At 39.7% G+C, this 14,224-nt stretch overlaps 1 protein-coding gene across 1 annotated transcript in view; it reads right to left on the bottom strand.

The window, feature by feature from the left end:
• LOC310684710 (phospholipase A2 inhibitor and Ly6/PLAUR domain-containing protein-like) overlaps positions 1-13,631 on the bottom strand; it is an 83,595-nt gene extending 69,964 nt beyond the window's left edge. Inside the window, exons 1-3 of the mRNA XM_083456189.1 lie at positions 13,496-13,631; positions 4,595-4,717; positions 1,979-2,128 (exon numbers count right to left, since the gene is read on the bottom strand). Coding sequence (XP_083312315.1) covers positions 1,979-2,128; positions 4,595-4,717; positions 13,496-13,547 — 325 coding nt within the window. The 5' untranslated portion in view covers positions 13,548-13,631. The remainder of the gene's footprint in view (positions 1-1,978; positions 2,129-4,594; positions 4,718-13,495) is intronic.
• Positions 13,632-14,224: the final 593 nt, after the last annotated feature.

Below are 14,224 nucleotides of genomic sequence, written 5' to 3'. Positions count from 1 at the left end.
TTTCACCACTAGGCCTCCAATTCCCCCTCATTGCCATGGATTTTGCAATACACAAGGAGGAGGTCTACACTGTCCTATTTACCCTTCATGTTCAGGCTGGCGTGATATTTCTGAAGCAGTATAACATCTTTTTTGGGTAATAAAAAGGCCAAATTCCCCAGATCCAAGTGTTCTTCTGTTTTCCGGGATGGCACAAAAATCTGTTGTTCCACAACCTTGGAACGTGAAACGGCGGAGCCTAGCAAAAGCTGAGGGAAAAGAAAACAAATATTGACACAAGTCCTTTACCCAGGGACTAGAAGATTCTGCCTGTGACAGTGAATGAGAATTTTAATTAGTTAGTTTTAAAATGTGTATATTTAAAAAATCTGAAAAATATCATAATTTCATTGGAACATGAATATACAAAATTTTCAACATCAGAAGTTAAGGTAAAAAAACACTCATATGTAATTCAGAATTGCCATCATACCCAAAGGAGTCTCAAGACACAAAGATTATTAGTAAACAGGTTATATTTATAAAATATAATGAAATTAGAGGATCTGAAAACAGGCCTAATTAACAAGATTAACCAAATCAAATTGTTGTGTGCATGTCAGGTGCAAAAAAGAAAAAAGAAAAAAGGAGAGGAATTCTATTCCTACCATCTCCTGGGCATGAAAAAAGCCACATGCTGTGGCCACACAGCAAGATTTGGAAACAATACTCCCTTCCCTGGTGTGGGAGCCTTGAGTGTTTGAACCTGGCATGAGTCAACAGCCACACACAAAAAAAGGTGGAGGTGCACTGCAATGTCTCTCAGGACAGTTGGATGCCAACTGAGGCTTCCTCATTGCACCACTGTGATCTAAGCATCCAGAGAATCCTCCTTTTATTTTATAAGTTTCATGTTAAACACATCTAACATGAAGTAGGTGAAAAGGGGGGACTGCAAAAGCCAATTAGGAACTCCTCTCAGAATTCTTACTCAGCCCTTAGAAGAGAAATTTGCAAAGCCCAGGCTGCAACCCAGTGGTGGAGACATCCAAATTCTACTGGGATGAAGCAATGAATGCACTTTTTACTTTTGTTCAGAAGGGTGTTTTACATACACATTTCACTCTGAATCCTCCTTCTGGACAAGCAAGGCATTATGAGAGTTAAAGGACACAGTCCAGGTAGGCAAAACATTAAGGAAGGTTGCAGAGTGGGGCCAGTGGGAGATGTGGTCCCTCTCACATTTTTAGTAATATGCAAGGGAAAGGGAAAGGGGGGGGGGAGGGAGAACAGGAGAACAGGGGGGAGTTTGCATGACCCAGCCAACGACTAGGCCCTTTCCCCCTGTCTGAGTAGCAATGTTACCTATATGAAGAGCTCCTTTAAAAACAACACACTGAGTCTCATTCCCAATGCAGTTGATGGTCTTCTCACTTTTACACTGTGTGGTTCCTTCGGAGAAGCAGGCTGGGCACTTCAGGCCATTTTCAGTCAGCACACTGTGATCAGGAACTGCCAAAATCAAAAGTATAATGAGCATGTTAATGGTTTTATCTGTTTTTTGTACATGTATATTATATTATTGTAATTCACCCAAGGCCTTTACAGTTTTGGTGGGGAACCTGCAAGTATTATTTTGAAAATAAGATTATCTAGACCCAATCTGGGTTTAGGATTGACATTGGGACAGATTCAGGACAAGCCTGGTTGGAAAGGGAACCCATCCCTTCTCAGGCAGAGATGTAGTTGCCCAGTAGGTCCCTCTTCTTCACAGTTTCTCCTCATGCCTACTTCTTCATCCTGCCTGCCTCTCCACCCCTTGAGAGGCCCTAATAGTGCTGCATGGCTTAACCCATATAGCTATCTGGGGCTGTCTCACCCCATTTGAATGAGGCCCAGGTCCTCTGAGTACTGCTGATTGACTACGTATCCAGCCTTTGGCCAAATCCAATGCAAAGCCCTAACATGTTGTGGATTTTAAAATTATACAGAAACTTACGGCTGAGAGTTGCATTGTTACACAGTTCCGTGTTGCAGCAGTGCTTCTTCATCTCAAAGAATTTACCATCCCCTGCAGTGAAGCTGTAATTGCCTGAGAAACAATTGTTGGATGACGTGCATTTATTCAAAAGTTGCACTCGGAGTTCCGCTATGAAAAAGAAATTGAAAGAAATCTCTAGATCTGGGGAAAATATTCAGGACTATTGCTCCTAAGGCATATTCACTGTAATGGTTCCAATTTTCTTTGGTGCCTGAATCAGGACCTTTTCAAACTAAAATATGGAAAGTATTATTAAATTTGGCAATCTAAAGTGAGGTGCTATTTGTTTGTTTGTTTAAACACGTGTGCACTGCTATAACATAAAAGGAAAAAAAGGTTGTTTTCTGCTGCTCCAGAGAAGCGGACACGGAACAATGGATCCAAACTACAAGAAAGAAGATTCCACCTAAACATTAGGAAGAACTTCCTGACAGTAAGAGCTGTTCGACAGTGGAATTTGCTGTCAAGGAGTATGGTGGAGTCTCCTTCTTTGTAGTTCTTTAAGCAGAGGCTTGACAACCATATGTCAGGAGTGGTCTGATGGTGGTTCCTGCTTGGCAGGGGGTTGGACTCGATGGCCCTTGTGGTCTCTTCCAACTCTATGATTCTATGATTCTATGATCAAAATGTTTTTCAGTAATAATACATAAGAGATACAGTAAAAACAACATTAAAAGTAAATAGATAGATATCAATTAACCAGTGTGGTGTTGAATGGTGTCTTTAAATTTGAAGGTTCATTATTGTTCCACAAGATGTGTATTTCTTTAAGGGCCAGAGCAAATAATGTGACCTAGTTTTACAGCTGTGAAGCAGTATAGCAGGTGCTGTTAAGTAGCACCTAGCTCTCTCACTACCTTGGTGGATGGGTCATGCTTATTGATATATTATAATTAATGTAAAAAGAGTTTTTGTTATTAAAACCTAGCAAAAGTTATATTTGTGTTCCTTGTAATGTGTGGTCTCCCCAGCATGCTTTCTGCAGCGCAACTAATCTGCTAATAGCCAACATGTGGAAAGATCTATTCTTAATGAGCTGCATTGCCCTGGTGGAGCAGAATAGTTTTCTGCAGGCATTTATGAGTTCAGCTCTCTGCCACAAGCAGTAGTCTCTTGCCTCCTTAATCCATAGGACCAACCTCTGTTTTTATGTTTGCAATTAATTTGTATAATGCTTTAAATTTGGAGTGTATGTAGAACTTCATTTCACATCAAATTTCCAGCACGAGGACTCATGCCTTCTCCTATACATCCAACAATACATATGACATACACTGTACTCTAGCTGCTAGTCGGTCATAACAGTTTGCAGGTTCGGGGCATTCTTCACTGAACTCCTGTTGTTGAACAAAAGACACTTGGCAAGACACTTGCATTGCACCAACCTTACTGCCCACTTGCCCCTCTCCCTCCAAAAATGTAGCAGTGATGTTGGAACAGATGGTCAAGTGAGCACCACCATCCCACCCAGGATTGCCCCAAGGCATTTTGGCACCTCAGACAAACCAGAAATGACACCCATGTACTCCAGAGTAGAAGGGGTGGGTTAATCAGGAACAAGCAAGAAGAAGAAGAGGAGGAGGAGGAGTTTGGATTTGATATCCCACTTTATTACTACCCGAAGGAGTCTCAAAGCGGTTAACATTATCCTTTCCCTTCCTCCCCCACAACAAACACTCTGTGAGGTGAGTGGGGCTGAGAAGTGTGACTGGCCCAAGGTCACCCAGCAGCTGCATGTGGAGGAGCGGAGACGCGAACCTGGTTCACCAGATCATGAGTCTACCGCTCTTAACCACTACACCACACTGGCAAGGGGATCAAATCAACCTTAACCAATGGCTGAAGTATGAAAGAAGTTCGTCAGGTGGAGGGGCCCATACTGAATCAAACTGGATAACAGAAACCCTTTTTAATAGGCAACCTGCAAGAATACTTAATGTTGGTTCCTTCCTAATCATTTCATCACTGAGAGTTAATTCAAAATTACTTGGGGAGGGGGGGGAGTCATGAAAGTGTGAAGCACCTTCATTTCCCGTCCCAACTGCTCAGCTTTTCATTAGTTTTTTATAGATCTCTGAAAGGACTCTCAATTTCAATGTCATTTATGGCAAAGGGAATATTCAGTTTATATTCTAGGTTTATTGTCTAATTTGATAACCAAAACTAAATTGGAGTTCATTGTTTTGGGTCAATAGGGATTTCTGGTTGATACAAATCAAGTTCTCCAAGCTTGGAGATAAGCACGCAGATTCAGCCACTGGTTGTGATCAGGTGATGTTAGATTCCCCATTTTCATATGCAAGCCATTGCTTACTTCAGGATTGGAAAGCTATGATCCTCCAGATGTTGTTGGACTACATCTCCCATTATCCCTGACTGGTGGCCAGGCTAACTGAGGCTGATGGGAGTTCTAATTCATCTATAGCTGAAGTGCTACAGCTTCCTCAACTCTCTTTTTTCATGGGTGAGTTGCCCTAGCATAGACTTCTATATGCTAGTAGAACCCGTAAAGTTCAACAATCTTAACCTGGATCTAATCCAACAGCAAAAGACAAAAAGGCAGGAAAATCTTACTTATATTTGTACGCAGAACACTGGCAACACAGGAATCTTTCTTGGAGTCACAAGTTGTTTCAGCATAGCTATTATATGTCAGTCCAGTCTTGTTATAAGCATATCTGCAGTTCAGAGGTAATGCTGAATACAGAAGCAAAAGTTTACTTCATGGATTATTATGATCATTAACATTATTATTAGTTTGATTTTGCAGTTTGCCTAATGAGACTAAGAGGAGGAGGTGATAGTAAATTAAAACTTCTAAATTAAAAGGGGTTCAATTTTAAAAGCATTTTAACAGAATAGAGTAAAATAAAAGGAAATGAGTAAAACACTCATTAATTAAAACTCTCAAAGCTATTGCCCACAACACTGGTTTAATTGTTTCTAAGAAGTGGGGGGTGAACTCTCCCTTTCCCACGACCCACTTTTTCTCCCATCCAGACTCTCACTTAAATACGATACATTTTCTTTCCACTGTTTGGTTACAAACTTACATCTTAGCACAATTAAACTATGGAATTTACTACAAGATCCCAAGGTGAAAGACTTCTGGGAAAAGAAGATTTGAAATATACATTTATTAAGAAACCAGAAGCCTTTCTACTTAGAATAACAGGTTTGGAATTTCCCAAGAAAGATGTCAGATTGTTTTTGTATTCCACAACTGCAGCTAGAATTTTGTTGGCCAAAAATTGGAAATCACAAGAAGTACCAACAGTGGAGGAATGGCAGATGAAGGTGATGGACTTTTGGGATCTAGCCGACCTGACTGGAAGAGTTCGCGACCAGAAGGAGGAGGCGTACCAAGACGAATGGAAGAAATTCAAAGACTATTTAGCTAAATATGTTAAGATAACTTAAATAGAATTACTTGCGAGTATCAGATAACGAAGTCAGCCCTGAGTGCTCACTGTAAGGACAGGTCGTGAAGCTGAGGCTCCAATATTTTGGCCACCTCATGAGAAGAGAAGACTCCCTGGAAAAGACCCTGATGTTGGGAAAGATGGAGGGCACAAGGAGAAGGGGACAACAGAGGACAAGATGGTTGGATAGTGTTCTCGAAGCTACCAGCATGAGTTTGACCAAACTGCAGGAGGCGGTGGAAGACAAAAGTGCCTGGCGTGCTCTGGTCCATGGGGTCACGAAGAGTCGGACACAACTAAACAACTAAACAACAACATCAGATAGGCCTAGGATTTACATATGTGATGTTGTAGAATACTATGTTAAGTTAAAATGAAAAGAAAGAAAGATGTTAATTGACTAAGTATTTTTTGGGTGAAAATAGTTTTGTAAAACTGCTACAATGACTTATATGGAAACTTAGCTGGGGGACTCAAGGAAGTCACCCAACAATGTTAACAAATGTGAAACTATTACAATTAGGATAAATGTTTGTTTGTTTGTTTTTGGTGTGTTTTTTATTTGTTTGTTATAAATTTGGAAAACTAATAAATTTTTTTGGAAAAAAAGGAATTTTCTACAAGATGTAGTCAATCCACCAATTTGAATGGCTTTTAAAGAGAATTAGACAAATTGATGGAAAATAAGACTCTCAGTGGCTACTAAACATGATGCCTACGTACTACCTCCAGTATAAAAAGTTGTTGTTGCACTGAGGTCCTGTGAGGTTCCCATAATCATTGGGTTGGCCAGTGTGAGGACAGGATCTTGGACTAGGGGTGAACCAATCTATCAATTTAACTTACTTTCAGTTTCTATTTTTCAGATTTATTTTTTTATCTGCAATAAATTCATTGTTTATCTCTATGACATCATTTATCTGGATGACTGTGAAGGAAAAGTTTGTTTTTGCTGGGGCAGGTTGGGTCCCCAAGTATTTTCTGTTTCTTTTCCCCATGCCAGAAAAGGGTTGATGTACGACACCCTCTGATTGGCCAAGGTTCCAGGAGGGGGAGTTGAAAAGGAGAGGATTTGGAGAAAAAGGAGGAGTGAGTTTTGGAGGGAGTGTTGGGAGGAGGTTTTGGAGTAGGTTGGGATTGAGGTTGGGAGGATAGGTAGGAAGATAGGGAGTGAGAGTTGGTTCTGGGCAGAAACATCCATTCTGAGGAAAATATCACACGCTAGAGAAAGGAGTCTCTGAGCTTAGTGTGAAGGACAGTGTGTGGTGTCCTGTAAGAGTATTTAGGCCAGAAATTAACTGGGGGGCTGAGGTTGAGAAAGGAGAAGTAGAAGCTGTAAAGACAGTCTACTTAGGTCTCATTCCAGTCAGGAGGGGAGAGATTCTTCTAGTAAGAGAAGACTCCCAAACCAGTGAAACCTTGGAGCGCCTCAGGAGTAGGGTTGTCTAGGGGTGTGTAACTGACAGAAAGTACCACCTTGTTAAGAACCAAAGTATTAAGTGTGAACAACTGAGAAAACATTGAAGTGAAATAACATTGTAAACTGAAGTATCCTAAGTTTTATCTACTCGTGTCATAAACTTTCTTGTTAAATAAAATTGTTATTGTTAATTTGAACAAATCCTGCCCGAGACTCCTAATTATTAAGTTTTACTTCATGCAAATCCCCTACAAGATAATCTGAGGTAGACTGTGGAAATCCGTGGGATTGGTGTTCTGTGAGTTGGGTGCACTATACTTAAGTGAGAGGATGGGCCCAATGGTGCCAGGGGAAAAAGGATCGTCGGGCCCATCATAATGACATCACAAGAAATATTCATGACCTAACTCTCTGCTACTTTCTCTTGGTAACCCTGCACTCCTTGCTCTGTGGGGTGTTGATCTGCACTTCTAACTCCCCTTCTCTCCCAAGCTGCAAGTTCTTTTCAGTGTCTTCTAAAGGTAATTAAATGGGAGGACTTCCGGTCAGCGCCAGCGGCTAATGTCGGATTCCCTCTTATCTCCGGAGGGAGCCGCTCTGAAGAAATCGGGTCGGATCCGCTCCAGCAAAGCGGGGACCCTTGAAATCGCAGGTGGGGGAAGCCTGCGAACGTGTGACTCGGTGGGCACCTTTAGCACTCCCCTAAATTGACAAAGGAGCCCAGTTACGGTGGCGCTTTGCTGAGAGTCAACTGCTTCTTCTTCAGAGTGAAACTGCACAGCCGTTTGCCGGAGAGCGCTGACTTCTTCTTTGAAAATTTGGATAAAGAAACAACTACCCGTGAGTAGGGGGAAGATTGGATTTTGGAATTAAATTTGAGACTAATCGGGAACTGAAGTGGAAAGGTACAAAAAGGAAGTCCGCCTTCCGCCATTGTATATAGACTAAAAGCAAAGAGACTGAGAGCTTGAACTGGAAAAAAAGACGTTTGGAAAAAGACCTAAAAATCCAACGTCAAAGCAAGAGGTCCCCCCCCCCCCAATTGCAGGAGAGGAGGGAAAAAAATTAAACGTTTTAATTCCCTGCAGATAAGGAGGATAAAGTATCCAAAACCACCGCTCCAAAACCTGGGAACGGACTGCTGGAGAAATATTTGCCATAAGTGGAAAGCGCTGTTGACAGCTTATTTGACAGCTAGCTCTGCAAGAAGAGACACTGTTTCTGATTTGGATAGAAACTAACTGGGACTAAGGGAATATTGATATTGTTAATATTATAGAAGAAAGGGGGGCACAGGGGAAGGAAAAGGACATTTTAACTGAGGCAACAAAAGAACTGATACTGTGTCCCCCTAGTGGAGGCTGGTAACTGTTATTATTGAACTGAGTCAGAGGAATTTTCCACTGTTTTTCTACTGTTAGACTTATTCAGCTGTGGACTGACCTTGAAGTTATCTAGTGTTGTGTTATGGCAGAAGGGAAAGAAAGGTTGGACTAAGTGACTTTCTTATGAAGGAATTTGCAGAAATAAGATCAGTGGATGATAAAGACAGATTTTTAAAGGACTGCGGTGAAGATCTGCAGAAAGGGCTTGGAAAAGAGCAACAAGTCCCGGGAAGAGGAATAATAGAAAGAGCAAGAATCCTTTTTGGTGTGGACAATTTGGAGAAGGGGGCACCACCGACAGAGGAGGAAGAAGCATTAGGAGCAGTGGGACGAGTAGCAAAGTAATTACAATATGTCCTTGCAAAATTCCCCTCGAAAGAAGAAACCGGTTTTTCATTTGTTAAAAAAGGAACAATTAGACTTGATTTGCTTACAGGAAACCCATGTGACTAGGCTACACAGGAAATTATTGATTAATAAAAGATTGGGTCAAGAATTTATTTCATCGGACAGAGTGAAAAAAAGAGGAGTAGTGATTTATGCAAAGGAGAGCCTATCACCGAAATTTATTTTTAAAGATGACCAAGGAAGATTTGTGGCAATTGAAATTCAAATACATGGAGAGAAGTTCTTGATAGTAGGTGTGTATGCACCAAATGAGGGGAAATCTGAATTTTTTAAGAAGCTGCATGACATTTTGATAGACTATCTGGACTATAATGTCATCTTGATGGGAGATATGAACGGAGTGGTTTCTACAAATATGGATAAAGCACAGAGACAGGTAGTTACTAAAGATGGTAGACTACCGAAAACCTTTTTTGAACTGACAGACAATTTGGACCTAGTTGACATTTGGAGAATAAAGAACCCCTTGGGAAGAGAGGGAACCTTCTTTTCTGAAGCCAAAATGACATGGACAAGAATTGACCAAATATGGATTACTAGAGGTATGGCACCAAAGACTAAAAAAGTGGAAATCTGCCCCAAAACTTGCTCCGACCATAACGCCGTGAAAATGGAGATGAACTTAATACCAATTGGTTCCTTCAGATGGAGGATGAATGACAACCTATTTAGAGATGAAGAAATAACAAAGAAGGCCCAACAAACCTTGATAGACTACTTTGAGATAAATATGAATACTTCAGTTGAAAAAAGAGTAATCTGGGACGCAAGCAAAGCTGTCATGAGATGATTTTTGATACAACAGAATGCACTAAAAAGGAGAATCCAAAATGAAAAGAAAGAAAGAATTTTGGAAAAAATAAAGGAAAGTGAGAAGAAACTGAGAGCAAAAGAAGAAGAAGAAGAAGAAGAGTTTGGATTTGATATCCCGCCTTTCACTCCCTTTAAGGAGTCTCAAAGCGGCTAACATTCTCCTTTCCCTTCCTCCCCCACAACAAACACTCTGTGAGGTGAGTGGGGCTGAGAGACTGTGACTGGCCCAAGGTCACCCAGCAGCTGCATGTGGAGGAGAGGAGACGCGAACCCGGTTACCCAGATTACGTGACTACCTCTCTTAACCACTACACCACACAAGACACAAGAAATTTTGAAAGAAATAAAGTTATATCAAGTACAATATATGCAAATAATAAATCAAGAGATAGAATGGAAAATAAGACAAGTGAGACAAAAGACATTCGAGTCAGCTAATAAATGTGGGAAATTGTTAGCCTGGCAAATGAGAAAAAGACAAAAACTAAATACCATTACCAATTTGGAAGTGGATGGAAAGATTATACAAAATCCAGCTGAGATTAGAAAATGTTTCCAGAAGTATTTTAAACAACTATACACACAACGGTCACAGAAAGAGATGGATATAGATCAATTTGTGAAAACAAATGGACTACAAAGAATCTCTCAAGAAAATAGACTGAGGTTGAGTTACAAAATAACTGAACAAGAGGTGGAAGGTGCCATTCAGAATATGCAACTAGGGAAATCTCCAGGACCGGATGGACTGACTTCCAGATACTACAAATCTTTGAAAGAATGGTTGATACAACCCTTGAAGGAAGTCTGTAACAAGATACTGGAAGGGAAAAGGGCACCAGAGACGTGGAAAGAAGCATATATAACACTTATACCAAAAACAGAGACTGAAAAGACACAGCTTAAGAACTACCATCCAATATCACTGCTAAATGTGGATTACAAAATTTTTGCTGATATTTTGGCTAAAAGATTAAAAACAGTTTTAGTAGAAGAGTTACACAAAGATCAAGCAGGCTTTCTCCCGGGCAGACATTTATCTGACAATATGAGAAATGTAATTGACATTTTGGAACTATTACAAGAGAATATTAATACTAAGGCAGTTTTAATTTTTGTGGACGCGGAGAAAGCCTTTGACAATATTTCTTGGAGTTTTATGAAGAAGAATCTCCAGGGGATGGGGGTAGGCCAACAGTTTGAAAATGGTATAGGTGCAATATATTCTGAACAAAAAGCTAAACTAATTGTTAACAATGTGGTGACAGAGGAATTCAGGATAGAAAAAGGAACACGTCAAGGTTGCCCAATCTCTCCACTGCTTTTTATATCGGTCCTGGAGGTCCTTTTGAATATGATTAGAAGAGACCAATTGGTTAAGGGGATACAGGTCGGAGCTAAACAATATAAATTAAGAGCATTTGCAGATGACTTAGTTTTGACATTGCAGGAGCCAGAATCTAGTACTAAAAGAGTTTTAGAACTGATTGAAGAATTTGGTCAAGTGGCAGGATTTAAATTGAATAAGCTAAAAACAAAGGTATTGGAGAAAAAAATAACAGAAAATGAGAGAGAAAGGTTTCAGAATGAGACAGGATTGACAGTAGTTAAGAAAGTAAAGTACTTGGGGATTAATATGACATCTAAGAATGGGAACTTATTTAAAGACAACTATGAAAAATGTTGGACGGAGGTGAAGAGAGACCTTGAAATTTGGTCTAATTTGAAGCTTTCATTGTTAGGTCGTATTGCTGTGATAAAAATGAATGTATTGTCTAGAATGCTGTTTTTGTTTCAAACATTGCAAATTATTGACAAAATGGACTGTTTCAAGAAGTGGCAGAAAGACATTTCTAGATTTGTCTGGCAGGGCAAAAAGCCAAGAATAAAATTTAAAATATTAACTGACGCAAAGGAAAGAGGAGGCTTTGCCCTGCCAGATTTGAAACTTTACTATGAATCAGCAGGTTTCTGCTGGTTGAAAGAATGGCTACTTCTGGAAAACACAGACATTTTGGATTTAGAAGGATTTAATAATGTTTTTGGTTGGCATGCATATTTATGGTATGAAAAGGTTAAAGTGCACAGAATGTTTAAAAACCACATTGTTAGGAAAGCACTGTTTAATGTCTGGACAAGGTATAAAGACCTACTTGAAAATAAAACCCCAAGGTGGTTGTCACCAATGGAAGCGAAGGCTCTGAAAAAACTCAATATGGAGGCCAAGTGGCCGAAATATTGGGAAATTTTGGAACAAGAAGGAGACAAATTGAAATTGCAGAGCTTTGAGAAGTTAAAAAATAAAGTGCGAGATTGGCTTCATTACTATCAGATAATGGAGGCATATAAATTGGATAAAAAAGTTGGCTTCCAGGTGGAAAAATCAAAATTGGAAACAGAATTGTTAGAACCCAAAACTAAGATTTTGTCAAGAATGTATAACTTGCTGTTGAAATGGAATACGCAGGATGAAACAGTAAAATCTGCTATGATTAAATGGGCACAAGATGTTGGACATAACATAATGATGGCTGACTGGGAACAGTTATGGACCACTGGTATGAAATTTACGGCATGTAATGCCTTAAGAGAGAATATTATGAAAATGATATACAGGTGGTACATGACACCAGTCAAGCTAGCAAAAATATACCATTTGCCCGAAAACAAATGTTGGAAATGTAAGGAAACTGAAGGTACATTCTTTCACCTTTGGTGGACGTGCCCAAGGATTAAGGCTTTTTGGGAGATGATATATAATGAATTGAAAAAGGTATTTAAATATACCTTCCAGAAGAAACCAGAGGCCTTTCTCCTGGGTATGGTTGGCCAATTGGTGCCAAAGAAAGACAGAACTTTTTTTATGTATGCAACAACAGCAGCAAGAATATTTATCGCAAAGTATTGGAAGACACAAGAACTACCCACTTTGGAAGAATGGCAGATGAAGATGATGGACTATATGGAATTAGCAGAAATGACTGGCAGAATCCGAGACCAGGGAGAAGAGCTGGTGGAAGAAGATTGGAAGAAATTCAAAGATTATTTACAGAAACAATGCAAAATTAATGAATGATGGAATGATGTTGGATTGAAGTTATGGGGTTTATACTAACAAGGTTTGAGGTATTAGGGAAAAATGGAATGTTAAATAGAGGGAAAGGTAAAGTTAAAATATTAAGATAAAAATTAAGATAAAAGTAAAGAGGGAAAGGATATGCTGAACAAACAATAGCATTGGAATACAAAGGAGGGAGGTGTGGGGAAGTCCAAGAAACAAGCCAAAACAAGAATTGTTTTGAAAGATGAAAATGTTTTTTAATTGCTGTTATTTTTTGTGTTTGTTTTTATTTGGTATTGGTTTTTTTTGTTTTTGTTTTTTCTGTTCGTATTACATTGTGAAAATCTTAATATTTTTTTTAAAAAATAAAGGTAATTAAATGTTCCCCATCTTACCTGGAGAAAGCAGGACCAAGAGGAGGTGTGTAACTGACAGAAAGTACCACCTTGTTAAGAACCAAAGTATTAAGTGTGAAACAATTGAGAAAACCTTGAAGTGAAATAACATTGTAGACTGAAGTATTCTCAGTTTTATCTACTCGTGTCTATCTATCTACGAGTTTTATCTACTCGTGTCATAAACTTTCTTGTTAAATAAAATTGTTATTGTTTATTTGAGCAAATCCTGCCCGAGACTCCTAATTATAAAATTTTGCTTCACGCAAATCCCCTACAAGATAATCTGAGGTAGACTGTGGAAATCCGTGGAACTGGTGTTCTGTGAGTTGGGTGCACTATACTTAAGTGAGAGGACGAGCCCAACGGTGCCAGGGGAAAAAGAGTCGTCGGGCCCATCATAATGACAACACAAGAAAAATCCATGACTTAACTCTCTGCTACTTTCTCTTGGTAACCCTGCCCTCCTTGCTCTCTGGGGTGTTGATCTGCACTTCTAACTCCCCTTCTCTCCCAAGCTGCAAGTTCTTTTCAGTGTCCTCTAAAGGTAATTAAATGTTCCCCGTCTTACCTGGAGAAAGCAGGACCAAGATGAGGCATGCGCTCAGGAGTGCCTTCATCATTCTGGAAAGATTAGGAGACTCAGAGCAGAGATGGATCAACAAGGGAATTGGTGCAGGTAGAGGCTTACGTGGAGTTATTTATAGGCCATGGTCTCATGTCGCAGGCAACACTTGGGAACAAATGGTTCAGTGAGGTCCAGGAATGGGTGCTGTTTGTACATCACAAAGATAAAGAGGAACATACTGAAATTCAAAACTCAGTGAAGGAATTGTCTATGATCTCATTAGTTGTTGATTGACACTTCTAAGATTTATTTTTTGATATAATTTACAATTTACAATGTAAATGATGAAGGCACTCAAGAAAGCAATTTAGAGCCAAATAGGCAAGGGCAAAAGCCACCTACAAAATAGCCCCTCAAAATGGCCTCCATCTAAGGATTCCTCTTAATGGTAATAATAATAATAATTTTATTATTTCTACTCCCCACCCCATCTGATTGGGTTACCTCAGCCACTCTGAGTGCCTTCAAGCATATACAGAAACATAATAAAACATCAAACATTTAAAATCTCCCTATACAGGACTGCCTTCAGATGTCTTCCAAAATTTCTATAGTTACTTATCTCCTTGACATCTAATAGGAGACCATTCCACAGTGTAGGTACAACTCCCAAGAAGGCCTTCTGCCTGGTTCCCACTAACCTCACTTCTCACAGTGAGAAAACCTCCATAA

The sequence above is a fragment of the Podarcis tiliguerta genome (genome assembly GCF_965153285.1).
Source record: "Podarcis tiliguerta genome assembly, chromosome: 8".
Lineage (NCBI taxonomy): Eukaryota > Metazoa > Chordata > Lepidosauria > Squamata > Lacertidae > Podarcis > Podarcis tiliguerta.
Note: the sequence above shows the minus strand (reverse complement) of the source record. Positions and strands in the feature narration are given on the sequence as shown.